The 25,333-nt window shown below is 47.4% G+C and overlaps 2 protein-coding genes across 5 annotated transcripts in view; one reads left to right on the forward strand and one right to left on the reverse strand.

Moving 5' to 3' along the window:
• Positions 1–20: 20 nt before the first annotated feature.
• On the forward strand, positions 21–12,311 carry LOC311511661 (calpain-1 catalytic subunit-like). Its single transcript, XM_084612441.1, has 10 exons — positions 21–225; positions 1,422–1,464; positions 3,864–3,917; positions 4,934–4,991; positions 5,882–5,946; positions 6,881–6,949; positions 7,567–7,645; positions 9,073–9,189; positions 10,237–10,295; positions 11,384–12,311. Exons 1-10 carry the CDS (start codon positions 35–37, stop codon positions 11,408–11,410), a joined length of 762 nt encoding a protein of 253 aa, XP_084468567.1. The 5' UTR covers positions 21–34; the 3' UTR covers positions 11,411–12,311.
• Positions 12,312–14,196: 1,885 nt separating this feature from the next.
• Positions 14,197–25,333, reverse strand: part of BICRA (BRD4 interacting chromatin remodeling complex associated protein) — a 114,976-nt gene continuing 103,839 nt past the window's right edge. For all 4 annotated transcript variants that reach the window (XM_084612874.1, XM_084612872.1, XM_084612873.1 and 1 more), the window contains 2 exons: positions 24,818–24,920; positions 14,197–23,584 (listed from right to left, as the gene is read on the reverse strand). In XM_084612874.1, coding sequence (XP_084469000.1) covers positions 22,383–23,584; positions 24,818–24,920 — 1,305 coding nt within the window. In that variant the 3' untranslated portion in view covers positions 14,197–22,382. The remainder of the gene's footprint in view (positions 23,585–24,817; positions 24,921–25,333) is intronic.

The raw sequence follows: 25,333 nt of genomic DNA on the forward strand, positions 1-25,333 counted from the left end.
ACCCATCTCCCCGCAGTACCTGGAGCAGAAGACCATGTCCCAGAGGAGGGCGCTGCTCCAGCCTCTCCATGCTGTGTGTTGGACCTCGCACATCCCTATGAGGGATGTCACCGGCCGCTACAGGCTGCCGCCAGGGGATTATCTCATCATCCCCAGCACTGGCTACCCGATGGAGGAGTCCGATTTCATCCTGCGCATCTTCACGGAGAAGGCACACAAGTTCCTGTGAGTCCCAGCTCCCTGACACCCACGGGCCTTGCAAAGAGAAGCCGTGAACAGGGGTTTGCACGGTGTGGGCTTGGCGCATCCAGTTTAATAGTGCTTTGCACTTTGACGCCCATCGACAGCATGGCTGAGGGGTTAAAGAAGGGACTGGGAGTCAGGACTGTGGGGGCCCTGCCCCAGATGTGTCGGGGAGCGGTTAAGTTAACAATGGGGGGCTATGACTCCTGGGTTCCATTCCCAGCTCTGGGAAGAGAATGGGGGCTAATGGTTAGGCTGGGAGTCAGGACTCCTGGGTTCTTTTCCTGGATCTCCAAGGGAATATTAGCTAGTGGTCAGAGCACAGGGGCTGGGATTCAAGAGACTGGGATTCTTTTCCCAATTCTTCCCCCATCTCCCAGTGTGAGCTTGGGCAAGTTGTGTCCCTGCTCTGTGCCTCAGTTACCGCATCCCTACAATGAAGTTAAATACCTAGGTCACCAGAGGGGGTGTGTGACGTCTAATCCACGTTATACAGCAGCCTGGTACCTCGAGGCGCTGCATGCATTTCCCATCCGCTGCATGGCGATTCTTTTCAACCCCTGCCACTGCAGAGTGGTCTCCTAACACTGGAGCTGGGCAAGGGATCAAACGGGGTGTGGGTGTGGTCCAGTGGGATAGCGCCCTCTATCGGACACCAGTGCAATGGCAGCAGCAGGCGGCGTGGCACAGTTTAAGGCCTCAGATCACCAATGCATTTTAAGCAAGCGCTTAAATCCATCCCTGTTTCGAAAGCACATGCTTAACTTTAAGCACGTCTAAGCGTATTAAGCATTTGCTCAAGTGCTGTCCCAGAGAGGGCTGCAACGCTGACTCTAAATGGCTAAACAAAAGGAAGATGCTAAAGAAGAGAGAGAGAAGGAAAAGAGTAAAGAAAACAACCCGATACTGGGAGGAAGGGATAAGGAGATTCAATTCCCAGGGCTGCCAAAGCGTTCCTCTGTACCATGGGCAAGCCATTCACAGCCTCACTTCCCCCGTCTGTACAATGGGGAGAACAGCACCTCCCGACCTCACAGGTGTATGAGGATAAATACACTAAAGAGGGTGAGGCGCTCAGTTCTCCAGTAACAGAGGGCCATCGATCGAAGTACCTCAGATAGACAAATACTGAGTGCCCATCTTAACAAGCTATTGTGTAATATTTTTGTGACTTCCAGGGAAATCGATGATGAAATCAGAGCAGACATGAGACCCCCTCAGGTAACAGCATCTCGGCTAACTTACTGTGGACAGTCACGCTTACCAGTGAAGCACGTTCCATCCCAGCATCTCAATGTGCTTCCAAGGAATTTTCAACACCGTCCTTTCCGCGTTCCCAACGCAGGGCTAAGTCCACTCGCTGGTGAAACACACCTAGCCAGGAAGCACAAAAACCATCAGCCAGCAGCTCTTGAGAACATTCTGCAGGACAAACTCAGCCACTATACATGTGGATTCAGGTGGAGGAAGGGGCAGGGGGTGGGCGGGGTCGGGGAAGGGAGCCTTCTGAAATGTAGCCAGGGTTGTTCCTGGCTGAATGCACGCAGCTGCTGTTAAAGGGATTTATAGATGAACATAAGCCAAAGCTAAGAAAGATAGCAGCCTTTCTTCCGAACTGTAGGTGGCTACACACTGCAATCAACGTGACCACAAGTGTACAGAGGGAGTCGTGCGGACACCATGTTGGATAAACGATATTAACACAGGGCTTGATCCAAGGCTCATTCAAGCCAATGGGATTCTTTCCATTGCCCCAAAGCCCTTTGGGGTGATCCCCTCCGAAAGGAGAATTTAGAGGGTGTGGAATGAAACCAGAAAAGGGAAAAAACTAGGGATGTTCTTAATGACGAGACACTACCAGACTGTGCAATTGCTCTTTGCTTCCATCCCGCAGTGGCAGGGTTGGTAACTGAAGCTGTAATTTTTAAGACATTTTGATTTCCATGTAAATCAGGCTGAGGTCAGTTCAGCTCATGCTAACAAGCCTAAGCCAGATGAATTCCGGCTCAGAAATCAGGCAACACTTTCTTAACCGTGCGGGTGATTAGCCACTGGGACAAACTCCCAAGGGGAGTTGTCGTTTCTCCATCTCGCGGTGTCTTCAGATCCAGACCGGACACCGGAAGAGATGCGTTAGCCAAACATACCTTGTTGGGCTCGGTACAGGGGCATCTGGATAAAATGCACTGGCTGGCCAGTGTTATGCAGGAGGTCAGGCGAGATCCTCTAAGGCACCTTTTGGCCTATGAAAAGAAACCAAAACAAGTGTTCACACAGGTCGGTTAATTCAGGTAATTCACCACCTCTTGTCAGTCAGCGTGTCGACACTGGTTTTAGCGTGGGAACCTCCTATCTCTAATTTAATACAAGTCATGGCACTTGGGCTGCCCCTTTAGAGTACGGCTACACGGCAGTAAAAGCCCTGCAGCACAGCCGTGGCTGGCTCAGGTCGGCTGACTTAGGCCATGGGGCTAACGGTTGCCGTGTAGATCATAGAATATCAGGATTGGAAGGGACCTCAGGAGGTCATCTAGTCCAACCCCCTGCTCAAAGCAGGACCAATCCCCAATTTTTGCCCCAGATCCCTAAATGGCCCCCTCCAGGATTGAACTCACAACCCTGGGTTTAGCAGGCCAATGCTCAAACCACTGAGCTATCCCTCCGCTCCCTGATGTTCGGGCTCAGGCTGGCGTCCAGCCCCTGAGACCCCGTGAAGGAGGAGGGTCCCGGAGCTTGGGCTCCATCCCAAGCCTGAATGTCTACACTGCAATTTTTAGCCCCATAGTCCGAGCCTGAGGCAATTGATCTGGGCTCTGAGACACAGTGAGGCAGGGTTTTTTACTGCAGTGTAGACATATGGCTAAGGGCCAGAGAGCTGGGGCTCGCCAGTTCTGTCCTGAAGCAGCACCCCTTTAAGAACAGGGCTTTGGGCCTGGCAGAGGGGAGTATCAGGCATCAGCGAGGACTGGGAAGAGTTGCCAGGAGCAGGGAAGCCCTGGCAAGGGAGACTCTGGTTCAGTGGAAAGTTAGTGACTGGATTTATGCTGAACTGTCCTCTGTCTGGGTTTGTTGAAGGTGTCGGTGCACCAAGACTCTGGGTGTGGTGTTGATTTTCTCCAAAGCTAGGGGGACCAGCTAGCAGCCTACAGTGCTCTTAAACCAAAATGTCCATGCACAGATGGGCACCAAAATAACCGGCGGTGTGAATTACAAGGGATCTGGTTCCGGTTCATGTGTCAATAAGCCCCAAATGGCTGTAAGGAAACGAGTGCGGATTTGTGCATTGACAACCCATTTGCCCCCCATCTGCAGCAGGTTAGAAATGCAAAAGAGAAAAAACAGCCCTAGTATTTTCCCTCGGAGGGACTAAAAACCTAGGAATGATCCGAAACTAAATGGAAAATTGGGGGCATGGTTTTTCCTCAGCCTTTCACGCTGGGGTAGCTTTCCTACCACGTCTCACCCCAATGATCCCTCATTCCTTGGCCCCCTCTAGCGGCACCCAGAGCAGAGCCTCTTGTGTTGCAGGCAAAGATTCCACCGAGTTTCTTCACAGGTGAAAATATTTTAGGCAAAATGCCACAGGCAGCTGGCCTGAAAACCTGACCCTCTTTCCCCAGAGAATCCCCAACGAGGAGGAATTCGAGCAAACCTTCCTGAAGCTTGCAGGACTGGTGAGTGGGGTGGGGAGGATCCTGGGTTTGAATGTTTTGAATGGGATGGGTTATTGGGCTCTTTTTCTACACAGCTGGGCTCTGGATTTCCTACGAACGCTTTGATTTGCTCTTGGGGCCAAGTTCTGACCTCAGATGAACTGAAGCCACACAGGGGTTGCAAGGATGGAAAAGACAACTGGCTATTTCCAGTGTTCTCTATGGGGGGAAATCAACCAATCCAATGGTATTTGTCTGCCCCCCATTAACACAGTATCTGAGCACCCCATGCTCTTTCATATAGATTAGGGTTGTTCAGCTTAGAACAGAGATAGCTAAAGGGGGTGGTGGTGGGATATGATAGAGGTCTAGAAAATCACGAACGGTGTGGAAGCAGTGAAAAGAGAAGTGTTATTTGCCCTTTCCCACAATACAAAAACCAGGGGTCACCCAGTAAAATTAATAGGCAGCAGATTTAACACAAACAAGAGGAAGTACTTTTTCATGCAATGCACAATTAACCTGTGGAACTCATTGCCAGGGGTTGGCCAAAAGTATAATGGGGTTCAAAAAAGAACTGGATAAGTTCATGGAGAACAGATTCACCAATGGCTATTAGCCAAGATGGTCAGGGACACAACCCAATGCTCGGGGCAACCCTACACCTCTGATTGCCAGAAGCCAGGGGTTAATCGTTCCATGATTGCCCTGTTCTGTACACTTCCCCTTAAGCTCTGGTATGGGCCACTGTCAGAGATAGGATCCTGGGCAAGATGGACCCTAGTCTGACCAAGTGTGGCAGCTCTGATGTTCTCATCCCTACCTCGCAGGGGCTGGTAGGAGGAAGTGTGATTACCCCTATTGTACAGTGGGGAAACTGAGGCACAGAGAAGCTAAGTGACTTGCCCAGGTTGACACAGAGTCTGTGGCAAAGCAAGGAATTGACCCCAGTACCAGGCTAGCTCGCTGACCCCTGGACCATCCATCCCGCTTCTGGGAAACCCCATTTAAATCCACTTGTGTTGCTTGGTTGGCAGGACAAGCAGATCGACACTGCCAAATTGCAGGATATCCTGAACAAGGTCACGGCAAAGCGTGAGTGTCCCTGCACAATCACCTCTCGAGGGAACCAGGGAATTGGTTCTACCTTCCCTGCACTCCTTAGCCCTGCTGTCCCAGAGAGGAGCTTTAATCCCAAAACATCCCCGACTCTGTCTGCAACCTCCAATGGACTCAGCTTAGAGGGTGGAAAGTTGGCCTGTCCCAGGCTTTCTCCCTCTCGAGACGGGAAAGGGTCTGGTCACAATGGAAATAAAACAGTTCAGCACCAAGGGAGCCAGTGTTTGACCAGTTCAGACAGGACCTGTCCGGCAGGTGTCTCTGCAAGTGGAACACTTGGCCTTTCCCCCTTGCGAGGTAAGGTAGTACAGTTCTCCTCCTTTGAGGGATGGGGAAACTGAGGCACAGGAGAGGGGAAGTGACATGCCCAAGGTTGCACAGGCAGTCTGCGGCAGAGGCAGGAAGAGAAGCCAGGAGTCCTGGCTCCCAGTCCCCTGCTCTAACCACTGGACAACACAACACACTCTCCCCCGCAACCCCTCCAGTCACCATGAGCGAAGAATATCGCTCAGCAGTGGTGACTCCCAGTCCCCTCTCTCTAACCATTAGGTCACATACCGTCCCAGCAGCAGAAATTGAATCCAGGAGGCTTGACCCCCCCCCGGCCCCCGCCGCCTGCTCCAACCACTGTATAACTCCCAACCCGCTCTGTGGAATCCACTTCCCTGAGCCAAGGACAGAACCCAGCCGTCGTAACTCCCAGACTCCCCTGTTCCAACCACTAGACTCCCCTCCCCTCCAGGAGCATGGCAAACACTTCAGGCTGCTTCGGTGCCTCTTGACAGCTGCAGGCCCAGCAAACCCCCGTCTTGCCCACCGTTATGAGATAAGCCTTTATCTAACATCGCCACATGCGTACCTTGCAGAGAGTCAACTGAAGACGAATGGGTTTGGCCTGGAGCTCTGCCAGAAGATCATCCAGCACTTTGATGTATCCTTTGGAGAAGAAAACTAGGGTGGGAGATGTTAAGAAAAAAACATCACATGGCCCAGGACAGGGTAACCCCACGACGAGGCCCTGGCATGAGGGAACTCAGCTGTAACTGGGATAGCAATGCTCAGCCTCCGTCTTCTCTTGCTGGCAATGCGTATTACAGATCAAAGGGGCAGATTGTCCCGTATCTTCCGATTGTGTGGCTCTTCCACTGTTCTCTGGAGCTGGCCACTGTTGGAGATGGGAAACTTGAGTAGCTGGTTCCCTGGTTTCCGGCAATTCCTATGTTTGCTCTATGGGTGGGTTTGGCCTGAGCTGAGCCCCAGAGCCGCCTGGGAACAGGACCTCACTGGGGAGGAGGGAGCTGTTTGCATGAATAAGGAAGGGGCAGTGCCTCTGGGGTCCGGCTCTCCTATGATGAAGGGATCTTAGGACTTTGGATTGCCAACCCTCCTGCTGGGAAACCCCATCAATGAGCTCAAAGTGCTAATCCCACTTGGGTCAGTGGGGTTTGAACCCTGGACCTAGAAGCACGTGCCTACCAAAGTGTGAGCTAAAGAAGTTTGTCCCAGCTCCTCAGAGGTACTAAGGCACCTAATTCCCATTGAGATGTAGGGCTTACAGCCCACAGGCGTGAGTTGTAGTAGCCTGATAACCTAGGATGGGTTACCCACAGGTAAAACTGTCCAAAGAGCCACGTTCACCTCATTGCGGAGGATACCCCAATGGGGCTCCCCGCTCTGGGCGCAGCCCACAGACACCAAGCTCTCCATTGCCCTGTGAATGGGGAACGGTGGTGGGAGAACAGGGGAAGTTGAGACAGGCTCCCCTTTGCTACAAAAGCCAGCCGGGTGGGAAACAGGAATCGGAGAGAGCTGCGCATCTCCTCCTGGCGCAGGGCTGGTGTTTTCCCTTCACTGAGCGGCATCAGCACAGCAAGACCGGCAAACTGACGCTGCCAGAGTTCAAGCACCTGTGGAGCAAAATTAAAGAATGGGAGGTACGCATGGTGGCAGAAAGTCACAGGTTCGAGTCCCACCCCCCCAGAGTGACGCAGCGGCTGGGTTATTAGCCATGCTGCCCTTCTGGAGAAGCAAACAATCCCCATCTCTGTAGGCTGCCCAGTAAAGGGGCTCCAGGGGATAGGGGAAGATTGGTACTCTTCCAAGCTCTGCCCTTGCGAGTCACCAAAATAAGGCATCGCTCACAGTACGTTGTATGGCTCAGTGAACCTCCCTCCCCGTTCTTAAATCAGTGACGAAATAGTTATCGGACACCTAAATGATCACTGGGCCTCTGCGTTCACCCTTTCCCGAGAGGGACAGAGGCAGTTCACACCTCTCTGAGCTAATGCCTCTGGCACTGGGCTTGATCTTCAGAGCTGCCAAGGGGTCACAACTTCCAGCCAAGTCAGGGAGAGCTGCCGCTTCCCAGTGCTGACTGGGGTCAGAGACCCACAAAATGTACTGACCAGGGGGCTGCATGTGGATTGGGCTCCATGTGAAACCCTGAATTAGATTCCTCTTGGTGCTGGCCTCTGGCTCAGGGATGGGGCAGGGTGTGATTTTAAGCCCGTGTACTCTCTTGGATCCTAACTCTTCTGCTCCCATTTGACAGGCTGTCTTTATCGAGTACGACGTGGACCTCACAGGGACAATGAACATCCATGAAATGCAGCTGGCGCTGGATGCAGCAGGTAAGGAGAGGGGCGGTGTCAGGAGTTAAAGGAGAGCAGCAGGGAAACGGTTGGGGCTCTGTGACCTCTGTTGGGATGCAGGAACAGCATTGACCACGCCTGCCAAAAGGGTGAAGCCTCAAAGGTGTGGAGGGGTCTAAGGGGAAACAGCAGCTGGCCAGCTGCGGGGGACACTGCTGCAGAGGGATCAAGGGGGGGCCCCCCCGCTGTGGAACTCTGCTCAGACATGTGTGAGGATAGAGACAAGGCATACGGTCAGAGAGCTACCCTAAATGGGGGTGTGTGCAGATCTGAGTGCAAAAATGGGGCTTAACCCTCTGATAAAAAGACCTGGAGGTGTCCCCCACCTCCTCCACCCCGCAACTTGGAAATGCTGCCACCAATTTCTGAAGCGTCGCAGTCATTTCTCAAGCTCAGGAAATCCTGGCCACTGGGGACAGGGAGGAAAACGTGGGGTGCTTGCCTGACCCGCTGTGCAATAGAGTCAGCAATCCTCTAATCAGAGAAACGTCGGGCTGGGAGGGACCTCGAGACGTCACTGAGGCTGGGCCGTGTAACCCTAGACCAGCCCTGACCGGGGTCTGTCCAATCCAGTGAAGGGGATCACACAACCTCCCTTGGAAGCCTGTCCCAGAGGTTTACTCCCCTTAGGGTTAGAAAGTTTCTACTTCTATCCAACCTAAATCTCCCCTGCTGCAGATTAAGCCCATCACATCTTGTCCTCCCTTCAGTGGACACGGAGAACAGCTGATCCCCACCCTCTTTATAACAGCCCTTCCTGGCTATTCTCAGGTCCTCCCTCAGTTGTCTTTTCACAAGACTAAACATGCCCAGTGTTTTTAAACTAGGACCAGGAGCCCACACTCTCAGCTCGGTCATGGACCTGTTGGGGGCCTGGGCAAGTCACCCTCCTCCGCCTCTGTTCCCCTCCCCTGTTTCCTCTCTTTAGACTGGATGCTCCTGCCAGGGCTGTTCGTACAGCAACTGGCACAAATACAAGCAGGAAAAAGCTCTGACACCAGGAGTGCTAAACATTAGCCCCAGGAACTGACCCAGGGCCAGGTCATGAGCACGATGCTTTCATCTTCCATTCAAGAGTTCAAAGCCATTTAGAGTAATTAAATAGGGATTCTCTTAACCTCACTGCCTCTTTGCCTCTCTGTGAAATCAAGTAACTTGCAAAGGTCACAGTGCTCTCGAGTCCCCACGGCTGTGCTGTAATCCCTAGACCATACAGCCTTTCCAGGACAGGAGGCACCCACTGAGTGCCCCCAGCTTCGAGTAGGTGTCTGTTGAGATATTGAGGCGCGTTAAACTGGAGAAGACAAGATCAGCCTGGGTAATAGCTGCAACAACAAGCCCCGGTGAAAGTCCGAACACCGTGTGAATCTCAGGCTTTCATTGTCCTTTTCGCCCTTTGCACGCAGGTTTCCACTTGAACCACCAGCTGAGGGAGGTCATCACAAGCAAATACCGCGACTGCTACCTGATGATCAACTTCGACAGCTTCCTGTCCTGCATGGTGCAGCTGGAAGCCATTTTCAGTAAGCGCCGTCTCCAGCTAGGCTAACAGATGATGAGCAGCTCCGCCGCGAGTGGCTGTGCGGATCCACGCCTCTCCAGCAACAGAGCCACATGCACAAATCACATGCTAAGAACACCCCAGTGTCAGCAACCATTCGTAACCCATCTTCTCCCCACCTTTCCACTTCATCCAATCTGTCTCCTCAGAACAAGTCGGGAGAAATACAGCCCTTGCAACATGCCCCGGTGGTAAACCGGGTGCTAGCTGGGGGAAGGAGAAGAGATGTAAAATGGAGAATTTTAAAGGGGGCTGAAGGGGAGGAGAAGAGGTTTGAATCCCATGCAGGAGATTCAGAGATGTTAAGATCAGAATGGATCATTCTGACCATCCCAGTCTGTCCCTCCTGTACAGCACAGGCCAGAGATCTCACCCAGCGATCCCTATAGCGAGCCCAGTTTCTTGTTGAATTGGGGTGTGTCTTGTAGCAAGAGATGGGAAGCCAGCATGAGACCAGGCAGCAGAGGGGAGACACTGGAAGAGCAGGGCATGAAGCTTTTGCTCCATGTATTAATCAGTGGGTAACTCCAGCTGCTCATTTAAGAAGAGGATTTAAAAGCAATCTGTGTGGAGGGCCACATGGTTTTGGAAACAGATCTAAACTGGAACAATGGCTCAGAACGCTCCACTTGCTTGAATGTTATGGGCATGCGATGTCAACTATAGGGCACGATGGGACTGCTGAATTTAAACACCGTGGAGTCAGTGATGCAAATTGGGATGTAAGGGCCGAACTTCAGGCTCCTGTGTGCAACAGAGACTGATGTTCCCTGGGTCGGTGTCTCCATTCCGTGCTCACCGGGCAGCCGTTGACACCAGTGCAAAGCGACCACGCCAAGTGCCACCAATTCCAAATGGCAGCACTTGACACCAGCTTTGCACTGGTGCAAACGAGTGTGCACATTGCAGGGCAGAGGAGCATCCTACTGTGTGCACGCAGGCATTGGGGTGGGAGCGTTACGTGGGCAACAGCTGCCTCCTAAGTCTCGCTTTCTTTTGGTTGTGGCAGGGCAGTGCCGAGCGTATGACAAAACCGGTGATGGGATGATCACCATGACGCAGAAGGAGGTGAGAAGCATGGGTTACTGTCTCTCGCTCATAGCGGCTGCTGCTCTTTGCCCCAATGCCAGGCACTGAGCCGAGACCCCTATTCCTTCTGCAGCAGCATTTAGTAAGCCTGAGGCTCATGCTCACGAGCTTCTGTGTTCCGGCTGCCCTGACCTGTTGTGCTGTACCATCTCATGCTCCACTGCTGGGTCTGGTCGGGATGGGCATGCACCAAATCATCCTCGTAATCATCCTCGTAATCCCCCCCTTGTCCTGTCCTTCAAGAGAAGGCATTCGGAGCACCTGTTTAGCAGTGGAAGGAAGAAGGGCTGGTTTGAGCCAAGTAAAGTGCAGACAGGAGCAGGACAAACTTCTCCCACTCAGCTCTGCCGAGTGCCAAGCTACTCCTGGGTCTCTAACAGCTTGGCCACTACACCTCAATCCTGACACCTACTAGTACAGTTCGGAGATTGCCACACGCAGCCGTGCTGGTGCTCCTCAGTCCCAATCCGCAGCCCCCACTGCTATCTCAGCCCAAGTCCACCTGCAATCCCAAACCACAACCCCTCTCCCCTTCTCGTCCCCTTCCGGGCTTCTTCCCCACAGCTGTTCTTAACACCCTTGGTCCCAATCAGCCTCCCATCCCTGCTATTACACTCCTGCCTCCACCCCACCACCTCTACTGATGTCCCTCAATCTTGGCTATTCCACCCCAGGCTTCCGACACACAGATCTACCAATGCTGTCCATCACCATACTGCCCTTTCGGGCTTGGGCGTATCTTGGACAAACCGTGCCAGCCATTACTCCGGTGGCAAAGGACTAGCATGTTTACCCAATGCATCACTCAGCCGCCACCGTAGGGCCCCGCTGAACACTCTGCAGTGGGCAGAATTGCTTCCTGACCCACCCCAGAGTATAAAAAACGCTAGTGAAATTCTGCCCCACCCCTTGCTTTTCTCTTTCCTATGACCCATGCAACCATCTTTCCTAAAGCAGCTTCCAGTGGGGGGTTCTGTTTGGCAGCACTTATCTTGACACACAGCATCGAAGATACACAAAGACTTGGGTTGCCTGCTAAATGGTTCGGTTTTGTTTCTGCCTTTCAGTGGCTGGAGCTTGCTACCCTCACCTAACCTGGAAGAACGGACAGAATCGTCTCCCGGGAGGATCAGCAACAAATACCTAACAAGAGGCAATAAAAAACAAACAAACATCAATTAAGGGGGATGCATTAGGAGAAATTGAATAGATAATGTTGCACTAATCATTTTGCACTAATCCATAGCATTCAAGGCTCGAAAGGATCATTAGATCATCTAGTTTGATTTTCCGTATCACACAGGCCAGAGTAGTTCAGCGTTATCTCTGTATTAAGCCAAATAATTTGTCTGGCTAAAGTCTCTCTTCCAGAGAGTCAGCCATGATCTGAAGTCTTTAAGAAATGCAGAATCTGCCACTTTCCTTGGGAGTTCATTCCCGTGGTTAATCACCCTCCCTGTTAATCTCCCTTCCTTCTAACTCTGATTTGTGTGGATTTAACTTCCCGCCATTCGTTCTTGTTCCGCCTGTCTCTGCTAGATTAAAGAGCCCTTTAGCAATATGAAATTTTCTCCCCAGGAAGGTACTTATACACCATAATCAAGTCACCTCTTGATCTTCTCAATACACTAAACAGATCAACCTCCTTAAGTCTCTCATTGTAAAGTGTTTTTTCCAGCCCTGGAATCATTTTTGTGGCTCTTTGCACTTTCTCCAAATATACCTGGACTGGTTCATCTCTTGGGATGAAGCAGGTTCGATCCTAGCTCTGCAGACTGCTCTGCTGGGGCATGGCCCTGCCTTTTCCACATCCCTTTTTCAACATCCAGCTCCCAAGAGTGCAGGGGGGACCTGAGAAGGGAGAGGGGTGGGGAATGTGTTGCTCAGCCCTTTGTGGCTACGAGGGGTTACTGACAAGCTGTTTCCAAGATGATGAATGCTTTTAGATGTCAAAACTGTGAATTTTCTGCTTCCTGGAATCTCAGCAGCTGAAATGAGCACCTAATTAAAAAATGTATAAAATGTGTATGTTTAAGGTGGATTTATTTACAGTGGGTGAAAACAACCAGCACAAATATATATTCTGGTTGCACTTAAGTGTATATCAACATGCATTTTAAACCCTATGGCAGTGACTTTCAGATCCTAGGTCCACCCACGCAGGCTTGTGGGTTTCACGCTGCAGCACTAAAAACAGCTGTGTAGACACTCAGGCTCGGGCTGGAGCCCAGGCTCCGATGCCTGAGGCGGGTGGGGAAGTTCAGGGCCCGAGCTCCACACCAAGTCCAAATGTCTACACAGCTGTGTTTAGTGGCATAGCGCAAGCCCGAGTCTGCAGACCTGGGCTCCGAGACTTGCTGCTGACGGTTTTAAAATGCAGTGGAGACAAACTCCAAGAGCTCAAGTCATGGACCATAGCCCCATAAATGCTGCACACCTTTCAGGGTTTGGCTAACCACTGAAAATGCCAATAGAGCTGGGTGGGAAATTACTTTTTTCCCCTGCAAAAAAATTTCAATTAAAGCAATTTTGGTTTTAAGTATTTCAGGGTTATGTTGAAAAAACAATATTTTTCCCAGTTAAAACCTGAAAATTTGATGAAAACACCCCTCACCCCACCCAAAGTTGTTTGACCAAAAAGCCATTTGATGGAAGTTTCCTTCAGTTCCAGGTGCCAAATCTGATGGCACTTGCGGAGACAAAAAGCACACCCTTATTCCACACAGTTTGCTGAACAGCCATGAGATGGTAATGACTTTCAAACCCTGCTGGAAATGCAGAAAGGTGCAGCAGAGGCCAGCAAATCAAGGGTTGCAGAGAGGCCCTTTCTGTTGGTATGTCTAGAATCCTACAGTATGTCCAGCCATGCCAAGATGTAACGAAGCAATAAGCTACAACCATCGTACAATGGGATATCTCCATACCCTGGGATGGGGCAGGGTGGGCAGATGGGAAAAGCAAGCCAACAGGACCTCAAAAAACATTTAAGCTGCGGGCTTCTAGAGGAGTCCAAATTCCATGAAAATTAACTGGGAGTTGGGAGCCTAACCTGAGGCTCTTTTGAACCCCAGCCTTCAAGCCCAAGCCTGCAGACCTTACTATGGTTATTAATGTATCAATTCTTTTCTGTTCACAACTTTCCAAGGCCAAGACCCTGTTTAATAAGTACTAGGGTTAGAAATGATCCGGCTTGATTCTCCATTGACCTGGCATCTGGTGCAGTCATTTCACACTCACTTTGCACTGGTGTAAGATGACCGCACAAGGTGGAGATGTAAGCCCCATTGAGTGACTAGTCTCATTCTTGCTGCTGTGGGAGCCAGATTTGTAACACACCATGAGCACTACAAGATTGTGAGAAACCCAAATATTGCTATGCCCAGGAACTAATTTATAATCCAACCTGGTTACAAAAATGGACCCTCATCTTACAACCAGACTTATACAAGCACACTCATACACCCATGTGAAGCCACACTGCCCCAGTGAAAACCGCGAGGCCCAAAGAGAAACCAAGAATATGCTTGCGAGGATCCGACTGGGGTCATGGTTCCAAACTGTGAGGCAGAATATCCCTCAACCGTATTTCCTCAGACAGAAACGTTGGGTCATGTTTGTAACCAGCTGAGTTGCGATCAGGTACCTACATGTACTTATAAGACATAAAAGCTTAACTTGCTTACGGTGGTTTGCAAAAGGGAAAAACATCAGACTGTCTTGCTAAGCAAAAGCACTACAAATAAAGGCTACGGTAATACAAATAATAATAAACAAGCCATCTAAAGTCAAGAGCTCATTTGCATATTTCAAAACTGTATTCTAAAGGTCTTTGGAAAGAAACACAAAACAATTCATATACAGTATTTAAAAAGAAGAGCAATTTAATTTACACAGAAGTACTAAATGTACATAATTCTTTAAAAAAATTGTTATACACAATAAATACAGTACAAAATTATTTTATAGTACTATATTTTGTTTCGAACTGTGATAGCGTTCACTGGTACCAGCGGGGCAAGAAAGAAAAGGGGGTTGTTTTACTTGGTTAAGGGGTGGGGAATTTTCCCTCTCCTTTTTTGCAAGTGTTACCTTATTTCAGGAGGTTTGGGGGGAGGAAATGAACAGTCAGGGATGACAGATTTACTTTTTGCCATGATTTTTTTTTGCATTTCCTCTTCCTCTTAATTCTACATCAGAGACAAGCTGACGTGGATAGGGGGCAGCTGAGAGTAAAAACTCGTTAGCTGTCCCCCTGCAAAACTGTGTAAATTAAAATGTGCAGAAAAGGGGTGAAAAGAACCCCACTCCTTGCTGCGAAAAGAAAAAGGTATGGTCACTTCAAGTTCATTTCAAAATACTGGGAAGTTACAAATTTTTTTTTCGCGTATACTTCCCCGTAACAGTGAGAAAGCCAATGCGCATCAGCCTTTGTTCAAAAGGGGAGTCTCTGGTTTTAAAGTTATCCATCTTGCAGAAAAAGGAAAAAAAATAATGCTCTAATGATCCCAAGCCACACTTTCTTTTAGATTAAAGAAAAGTAGAGACTAAACAAAAACCAAACAATTTAATACACATTTTTTTATATATATATATGTATATATAAAAAAGAAAACGCCAAATATTTTAGGCTGGGAATTGTCATTTCTTATTGCTGCCTAACCAATCCTCTCATCACAGAAAATGAAGGGTTAAGAGGGGCCACTGAGCGCTTTGACCTCTAGTGTTTGCAAGCCAATCCAAAAGGGGGTTCTCTCCTTGGATTTTTTATCTTCCTGCTCTGTGCCACAGAGCAGTGTTCAAACGCAAAAATAAAATCTCAGTAATAATAATAAAAATAAAAAAATCAATCACCTTCCGTTTGCTTGTCTTTTAACAAGCCCAGGCTACTGTGATAAAACAGGAGACCTCCCTTCTTAAGTACAACAGTGTTTCAGAATGTATCAAAGGCAGTTCACAAGCAACAAACCTTGAAAAGTTTGATTGAGGCGGCTTCCCAAATGGAGGAATTAAAATACACCTGGTACAAAGGCAAAATTCATCAGGCAGTTTTGTGAACTGCTACACAGCATGAAGCGAATGGAAAAGCAACACTGCTAATTTTTTTTTTTAATAAAATATTATTAGAAAAACTTGTGGGCACAGAGGTACAGACCTGATACAGAACTATCCAAAAACCTACATCAGTGGTGGATGGTCCAATGTTAAAACACTCTTGTCAAAGAAAAAAGTAGACCGTAACTTTTTATTTTTCATTTTTGGTTAAATTATGCCCCCTAAAAATTGTCTTCATTAAACTGCAAATTTTCCTTAAGACACAAACTTTTTTTCTACTTCACAAGACACGTAAAGGGTTAAAGAAGAAGAAATTGATGTTGAAGAATAGTTTGGGTGAGCAGTCACTGTCCAAAACTTTCTACTTTCTCCAGCAGTCTTTTAATTATCGTTTGGGGGTGTAAAGAATGGTGATGTCTTTTCCTATATTGCTGTTTTCCAACAAGGACAATACCTCAGGGGACATGGGGACATTCAATTATGTGCATAAAGAAGCTGGAAGTGAATAGGATGGTAACAAACACTTAAGTTGGACTTCAGTGTTTCTGTCACAGGCAAAAAGCGATTAGCTAATAAAAGGTGTGCAAGTGACACTAAGGCCAGGTGGTAAAGAGAGAGCCTGCATGTGACGTTCCATTCCCAGCTATTCATCTCCCATTGGACTAGAACATGTGTGTCAATTCTGTACTTTCACAGCTGGAAGGACCTGATTGCATAAGCTTTTCTATTCTCTTTGTTGAGTGCATTCACAGCTATGAGCGTTAAATGCACTCTGAAATATGCTGGTTTATAAAATGTCTTGAGTATTTTTGACCTAATGAGCATGTACTGAGTTGGCAGGGAGGTGGCAGAGGCAAGAATGATTGTGCAAAATGAACACTAACTATAAGAATTGAAAACAAGGAACAAAAAGGGGATTTGGGTATGTTCAAAACTCCTCAAGAGTGAGTGCACACATTTCTTAAGGAGGTTTGTGTTCACATAAGGGATCCAATTACTTACTGCTTCAAGCCACCAGTCCTCCTGCCACAACAATTCCTCTTCCCCACTGCTTTTAAGCCAAACTCATTCTTGGAAAATACTTGCTTCCATCCACTGAATTGCAATAGCTGCCTCTGGAGTTCTAAATGAATTACTTTCCCCTTTTTATATTTCTTGGTGTGGAGTAATGAGGGGCATATAAATACTTTTAAGGCCTCTTTTTAGTAAGAAATGAGGAGGAGAGGAAGAGAGGAAAGTAACAGGGTCCAGATTTTCAAAAGCCCTCAGCATCCAGAACAGTGGGACCTGCTGGGTGTTGAGGATTTTTGAAAATCAAATTATTTCATTTAGATGCCTAAATGTGAGCCATCTTGAACATCTATTCGCAGAAGGAGAAAAAGAAAAGTTGCTGACTTTCTATATTTCTAGTTGAGTCTCTTGGGCTATAATGCAAGAGTAGGCTATTGAATTTTAAATGGAGTTTGCAGATTTTAGGACAATGTTAACCACCAAAAATTGGTCCAGAAAGGAAAAGATACCGTGATGATTTACAAACATTCACATATCCTCAATGACTGAGTTTGAAGTCTGTTTGTAATGAGCGTATGAGACTATGTAGGAATTTGAATGCAGTTATGGCTAATTCCCAGGCCCCAGAAATTAGATTTATGATTTCTTCTTGGAAAGAAAGGGAAGCAGCAAAAGAAAAAATAATAAAAGATTTATAGTTAGTGGATGAATGCAGTTCATCTGGCTTCCTATCAAGAGCTCAAGCAGCTAAGCTCCAGCACAACTTGCTGGGCCTAACTTGTTCTGTTGGTAAAACACTGGGACATTAGCCAAGGGGGTAGCCTGTGTTTAATCTGCAGCCTGACCATGTGTTTCTTTTTTCACATGCAGAAAGCAGGAAAAATAACATGGATTTGGAAATATATAAAGCAGCTACTTATTAGGTAACTCCCAGAACGAGGCCAAACAGTTCGGTCTCTTAAAGCATACGTTCAGGAGACGAACTGGAGCCTCTAAAATATGTAAGAGGGTATTGCGTGTGTAGAAAAGGATTTAGGCCTACTTTTTAAAAATAAGTAATGATAATTAAAAAAAAAGAGATGACAGAAGAAAGGTTAGGGGAATTTCTGGCAACCGTAAGAGTCACAGTGCAACCAATTTTAGTAGTGGCCAAAAAGGGGTTTAACAATGTGTTTGGCCAATGTTGACAGTGTCAAACAGTAAATCTGCTCCAGCCCAGTCAGGAATCTACAACACAACCTTTTAAAATATTATCTTTCCCCCTTAACAATACAGGTTTAACAAAGCATGGGCCCATGCACCCTGGCTGCCCTGCCATGTTAAAAAACTGATTAACCTTGTAATGCCAGAATAGACAGGGCTAAAGATCCAGAACTTGCAGCCTGAAAGAACCCACTGATGCAGCAGGTCAATGAGATTCACAACAGGTGACTAATGCCAGCGCACACAACGCAGGGGTCTCCTGTGATAGAGCGAGAGTATCCTGAGGCTGACTCACCACTCTGTGCACTTGGTACTGTAAATCGAATGAATCAAGTACCAGGTAGTTAACCAATCAACAAGGGGATTCAGCTGTCTGCTGATGATGGTTCAGAGAGAGACAGGACGGAAGGTTGGAAGGAAGGGCAAAGGACCTCAGGATTTCAGAGTGGTGAGATCTCTCTCTCCCTGTGCCTTGGTAGTAGATAAAGACTTGAAGAAAAGCTTATGTTGTGGGGATCAAACACTTGTATAGTACACTGTAAATAAAGCACATGATGGCCAACCTCCCCAGGAATGTGTGAGGATTGTTTGCAGCAAGGAATCCAAGGAACCCCGAACTGTGACACTCCCTCACTTGGCTCCTCAGGTTACATATTATACTATGACCCTGGACAGGCACTGACTGGGTGCTCAGCTGCTCTGACTCATGGGGCACGAGCTGCGCACATTGATGGCTGGCGGAGGAATGTTAGATAGGTGTGAGCCTAAAGATTTGGAGGAATCTGGACCCAGGATAATCTTAATCCCCCGCCCGCGTTTGTGGAAGCAGCCTTTATGCTCACAAAATATCTCCCCAACAACACTGCTAGAGACACATGCGCACTTGCAGACTCACAGTTCTAATGCCTCCAGAGTCGGCAAACTTTCAAGGAGGCCAGTCCCTCGTCCAGTGAAGTCAATGGGAGTTTTACCATTGATTTCAATGGAACCACAATTTGGCCCTAGGAAGGAATTCATTGGGATATACTGAACCCCAGCATACAATACATGAGAGACCAAAATGTGGAGGGACTGGTGTGGTGCTTGTGCCTTTTAAGATTCAAACCCTGCTGTGGGGATTGCTGTGAAAAGAAAACACTAAACTTCCATAGAACAAAGGAGGTGGTGGCCCCTTATGGCTAATCAGCACACAATGCTAACAGGCTTCCTTCTACAGGAGTCTGAGAGCAGCTGCAATTCAGGGCATTCATTACGGGTGTGGGCTGCGGATGGTAAAACTGTAGATCAGTTTAAGGAAAAAAAATAAGCAGAAAAACTTCCAAATTCAAATGGCTCTAACTGAAAACAATGACGATTTTTTCACCTCTTCTGTTCACTAACTCTCTACTTCATCATCCAAAAGGATGGTAACGCCAACAGGCAGGTACCTGGCTCCACGTTCACAAAGATATGTTTGCCCTCCTTTCCCACCCTCCCTCAGGGACACTTTTGCAAATTCCATAGGTCTGGTAACAGGAGAGACTTTGATATCAGAATAGTGTACGTCTGTGCTAATGTTACAATCTTTTAAGTTTGATTTTTCACTCAGTGAGATCTCTCTCTCTTATATATGCACACAACACAGAAAATTCTACATTATCTCATGAACTACTCTGGGTTTTGCAGGTTACCTGTCAAGCCATATGGTGGGAGGTGTGTGTATATAAGAGCAAAGGACACAGATAAGTGCCACTTCTGTGCTACCTCCATAGTTACAATTTTTTAGTAAGCCTGCCAGACAAGGTAGTAGCTGACACCTGTTTTCCTCTGAATGCCCTGCTCTGAAGATGTTCTCTAAAGGGAATTTCAGCACTGAAGGCAAAAAGGAGGATCTGTTTTAAAAAAAAAATACAATCGGTGAGATAACTATTAAGAGTATTGAAACCCATTAATTTATAGAACTCAGTGCATAGAAGAAACTGAAGAAAGAAATACTGTAAAGGATCAAAAATACTAAAAGGTGCTAGAAAACAGGCTCACACTTTCACTTGGGATGGGGAATCCCTCAGTGGCTGTAATAACACTTAAAACTGCAGAGTGTTGTATCAACCCAGTTGTGAGCAATGTATTTTAGGGGAGCCTGAGATTCTCACCCAGTTGATTTTTATTGTGTATTTATTTTAACTTCCTGTTCATTTATTGTTACCCTCCTGATATTTCACCACTTCTTAATCCCCACTTTGGGCAGCTAAGAGCACTGGGAGTGGAGTGAAAATCACCTTATCCAGGCTTCCACCTTTGATCATTATCTGTCTTGCCTACTGATGGAAAAGGAGATGTTCTTATGCAGAGTGACACCCCTTTACACACGTACACTCCAGACCAGCAAGAGGAGATGCACTCCCTCACAAATCCAATTCTCCCATCCTGGATTGAACTGTGGGATCCCATCTAAAGCAGCAGAGGCCTGCCAACACGAGAGACTCCAAGCAGGTAGTGTGCTGATACTGCAATCCATTTGTATGGTACATACCATGCCTATGGTGTGGTAATGAATGACATCAATAAGCTGTTGAAGGAAACAGGACTAATGGCACATCACAAATACTTGATGGCACTGATGCAAAGCCCTAACTCCTACTACCACCAATAAAAAATGGAGGTAAAATCAGTGAAAAAGCTCTAATGGGATGAATGCCACACATACAGGTTACAGCATCTACATACACACAATTAAGTTATGGTTACATACACACCCAAGTGGGGGAACAGTGAAAAGAAACCATGTATTTCCACTGTCACAACACATTTGGGTAAAGAAATAATAAGGCATGAGTGGGAATAAATAGATCCTCCTCAGGGTTTCTGGTATTAGTCAATGTAAATTTTTTGAAGGGTTTATGTCTGTTATTTGTAGTGAAATAAATGTGATGTAGCACAGCTCACATTTCCTGGCACTCTCTGTATCACAGTCTTCTCAACCATTATCCATGTGTTGGCCTGGTGTGAGACTGACCATGAGTATGATGATAAGCCCGCATCAGAGAACAGGAAGACTGAACTGGAATGACAGAGCCCTCGCGCACTGAAACAAAGGTGATAACACGCCCTGATGTTAATTGCAGTAGGCAGCATTTAACTGACAAATCTAGGGTTAGAGAGAAAAGTGGCAGCAGTAGTATACGTGTAAATTCTACAGAGACTGTGGCTGGAATCCTTAGCCCCACGCAGGTGTTAGAACTCGAATCTTGACAAAGCCACTGGAAGTTTGTCAGCAAAAGGCCTGGTATCTGATCGACCACAGCATCCACCTGCTCATATAAATTTAATAGGGCTTCTAAACCGCCCTGTATGCCTCTGAGTTTGAGAGCGAGAGCCAGAATGGGAAGAACTAAAGGAAAAGTAAAATCAGGAACTGATCAAAAACAAACACACAGGGGGACAAGTGGGCCTGGTGGCATAGTAAAAGAAGAGGATGATTTGGGTTTGTCACTCAGTCTAATACTCTCACATCCCGGACTGCCTGGGGCTAGTAATGCTGCTAACATGGAGAGGAAGGAGTACCTTGTATCATTCAACAGTCTCCTCTTCTAACTGATTAGGAGGAGGCATTGATAGGCCCCTAAGGGAGCCCCATCCAGTCCTCCTTAGGAGGTCGATGGTCATGACACAGAGTCTCAAGAGTACAAACTATAAAAACAGCCCCATCCCTTATGCTTTAATAAGGAAACAGGGGACCCGTATGGGAAAGCAATAAGATGAAGGTAACTGAGATAATGGAAGAAGAGTATAAGAAAACATTTAAACAACAACAAATGATGAAAAGCAGAAATGTAAAACATGTAAACATTCATTTGGCATTTTTGCTTTCTGCCTTTGCCTACTTCCAAGCAGAACACTGCAACAGGATGCCTTGGCCCCAGCCTGTTCTCTTATCAGCACACCCCCTGCCTTGGAATGCTGCAGGGAAATGCCAGGCCAGCTTCACTCCTAACACAGCTTGAATACACTTTGCCTGGTTGCTACCAAAATATCAGGTTGCCATGGAGTACAACATAAAGCAATGTAACCACCCCCCTCAGAGTAAATGACTGCATGATATTCCTCTCTTCCCCCATCTCCCCTGTGCTGCTCCTGCTAGTCCTACCCACAGCTACTCCCAGGGGAATTGTTTCTCTTCAAGTTTAGGAGTAAAACATATAGATTTGTAAACTTTCTTTCTTTTTAATGATTAGTGTTTGCATCTCCTTTCTTGACTATTTTTTTGCCTTTTGTTGACCAATGAGAGGTTCCACAAGCCCATGCTCGATTCTTGAAATAAGTTAAAAACGAACAATAAATTTTGCCCCTGTGGAAATTCCTGCAGAGTACCCTTTTGCCTCACACTGGCTTGACTTGCAATCTGTTCAGAGTTTAAGATGGGGCGGGAGGAGGGGAAACTGATCAATCAGATATTCAAATTAGCAATTTGTTACAGAACCTAAATTACACAGCCAGCACTACCTATGGGCCCCATCAATCCCCTCCCACCCGCCTGGTTGCTTCTCACTTGCCGTTATAGGGTGCATTTGATGAGACGAGTGTATTGTAAATCCAGCCTCAGCTTGTACTTTACAACATCCAAAACCCATCATATAAACACTTGGAGGAAGCATCATTAGGACACCCTCTTCCCCCACTCCTGCTGGTGCCAGGCCCGAGCCATCGGGTCTCTGGGTAGGCAGCACCACTCACACCCATGGTGCTCGAGCATTTCAACCAGCAAGAGCTTCTTCTTCGGTCCTTGCTTTCTTTTCAGTTTCTGCTCTGTTTGGTTTTCTGTTATCTGTTCAACGTCCTTGCTCCAAGGCCGCCATTGTGATTAGGGGCAAGGTAAGTGTCTGTACGATGGACAGGCGAAGAGAAAGGGGAGGAAGAGGAGTTGTAAGAGGAGGAGGGTGTCCGGACGTTCTGACCCCCAGTCTGAGGTTGCTGCAGGTTGAGAATGCTGTCAATGGCACTCTGTAGGTGCTCATTAAGGGAGTCATCCTGGGGGCTGTCGCTGGAGAAGCTGGCATTATCCACATCAAAGGACTCCGACTTCCTGCGCTTGGCTGGAGGCAAGGGAACCTCCCAGGTGAGCTCCGAGCCAGAGCTGTGGTCAGGGGGCTCCGTTTTTATCATTCCGTGATAAAACTCATCCTCTACTTCTGCAAGTTCCTTCATAAGGCCACTGGTAGAGTCATCGGTCTTCGGAGGGGCAGGGCTGTCTTGCATCACCAGAGAACGGGCATCGCTTCTGTTGAAAAACAGAAGCTTGGAGCTCTCCTCCGGCTTGCTCTTCTCTGCCACCACCACAGTTGGGGTTTCATGGGTTTTGAGAGAGGTGATCACGCCTTTGGAGCCATCCTCCTGCTTGATCACAAGGGTGCTGGGGATCGTATCGACCTTTGGGATGCCTCCCTTCGGACAGGCATCAGTGGCTTTATCTGCTATAAAAGCATCCACGTTCTCTCTGTAAGTCTTACGAAGCGGAAGCCTGCAGTAGGTCACAATGGGCTTTTTCTCCACAGGTGCTGAGGTTACATGGTCAATAGTCCCGTTCATTTGCCCAGCAGTGGTGGTAGTGGTGGTGGTGGCAGCTGAAGAGTGCTGGTCAGCTGTCTTGATGACTGTGCACACCGGAGGCGGCTGGTGAACTGGGTCCAAGGCAGTGTTGTGCACCACCTTGCTGAGACCAGCCTCCTGCTTGATCTTCAGCTTAAGCCCGATCCGGCTCCGTGCCTCGTAAGTTTTGATTGGGGGCTTGCTCCTTGAGGGTAGGGCATCCTCATCTCCATCCAAAGAAGGCGAAGCTTTTGCCCATGTGACAGAAGGGGAGCCGCCGCTGTGCTTGATAACCAATTTGGTGGGGTGGATCTGGGTGGCTGTCTGCACTGGAGGCACCTTTAGGTTCTCAGAAACTGGGGTGAGACTGGATACAGAGGCTAGAGCCAGAGAGGAAGTGAGGCTCTGTGAGCGAGAAGATGATGAAACATACTCATCTGCAACAAAAACACAATGTCACAGTCCAGCCAAAGCAGCACACTGAGATAACATGATAACAATGATAAAAATGATAACAATAAGTGTGTGTGTCAACCATAAAACTAATAACAATTCCTGACTTTCCCTAGCATCTAACAATTGCCCTAATTAATTAACTCATCCTAAAAAATCCCATAGTCCATCAGGGAAGTTTTATCCCTATTTTACAGCAAATCACCACCAGAGCTGAGATTAGAAACCCTGAAATCCTGACTCATACTCCCTTTCTTCAATCACTAGGTAGTCTCTCCTTCAGGAGAAAGGAGCATTTTGGCATCTCAGCAATTCCTTACTTTTGTAAACAAAATTAAATAAAATAATTTTTACAATCAACACTTACCCTGTTGCAGCTGGGATTTATTTTCTGTTCTGTAATTTTACCCCCTTGCTAGCTGCTTCTTCTGTTTCTCAGCCCCTCTTCTCTTTCTCTTAGCTAATTTTCTCTCTTTCTGCCTCCTATATGGCTTAGTCCCTTACTGGCTCAGCCTTCCCCATGTGCTTTCACTGAACACACAAGTAGAGGAACACAATCATTCAAAAAGCCACCTGTGTTCCTTTGATCATGAGTGCCCAGCAGGAACCATTTCAGAGCCCTGGTAATTTGGCTGTTCATGTTACAGACACCACTGCCTAGTTGCTCTTTCTTCTCTAGGCTGCACAGATTTTCTCCTTGTTCCAAGGCTCTTTCCAGCTTTTTCAAGTTGAGCCAAGCAAATATATATTACTGTGAAAAGATGCCATAAATTTACACAAGCCCATTAGTATAAAGGCACCCAAAATTAGGGCACTTGAGACCTGTAAGCAATTTATCAGGAGCCTACAGGCTGCACCTAATTTGTATAAAATGGAGAAGACTGCAGCCACTGACTTCTTTGATACAGTGGGACAGATGGAGGCGCCTACAGAACCCAACACACACTGCTCAATCTTGCTCTGAGCAGCCTTCCACTCAGATCATACAGAAGTGTTGTAAAATGGGACTTGCAGTCTCTGCAGACTGACCCCTCTGTATTCAGATGAAGTTGGCTGAGAGCTGGCACGGAACAGCTCACTGGTTTACAAGTTTTCCACTCCTGCCTTAGTAACTTAAAAAGGTAGAAAAATACCTTGTCTAGTTTCTAAAAGGGAGAGGTGGGAGGAGCAGCATATGAATAAGTGAGGTGCACGGATAGAAATAATGTCTCCCCAACCTGGTTTCTCCTTTGCTAGCTGTTTATCAAGAGCCAACATGGTCTTTTCTTCCTGAATAAACATTCGATCGATCATCACCATCTCTGCAGAAGGGCTGACTCTCTGCAGACCAAAAATGAAAAAAACAGGTGAGAGGTGGAGGAAAAGAAAGGCACAGTAACCACAGTACAGAAATTAGGGACCCAATCCTAACCTACAAGCCTCTCCAGCTTCTGCTTTAGGGAACCAAGCACTAACACAATGGTGAATTACTTTGACATGTCACTGAATAGTGCTTGTTCTCATAGAGCTGGCACAAGTCTTACCCATACACTGGAAAGCACTTTTCCTCACTTAGACATTTGGGAAGGGCTTTTGGGTAGTGGTTTATAGTATGGAATCTCTGCCTCTCTTACAGCACAGATAAGGAGCCACAATTTTAATATAAACTTGTAATATAAGTTAATGTGTCATATTTCTGGGGTGACCAAGCGTTCCTGTTCCCATTAAAAAAAAAAAGTTCCAGGCTTGCTGGA

Source organism: Lepidochelys olivacea (genome assembly GCF_965140295.1).
Source record: "Lepidochelys olivacea isolate rLepOli2 genome assembly, chromosome: 23".
NCBI lineage: Eukaryota > Metazoa > Chordata > Testudines > Cheloniidae > Lepidochelys > Lepidochelys olivacea.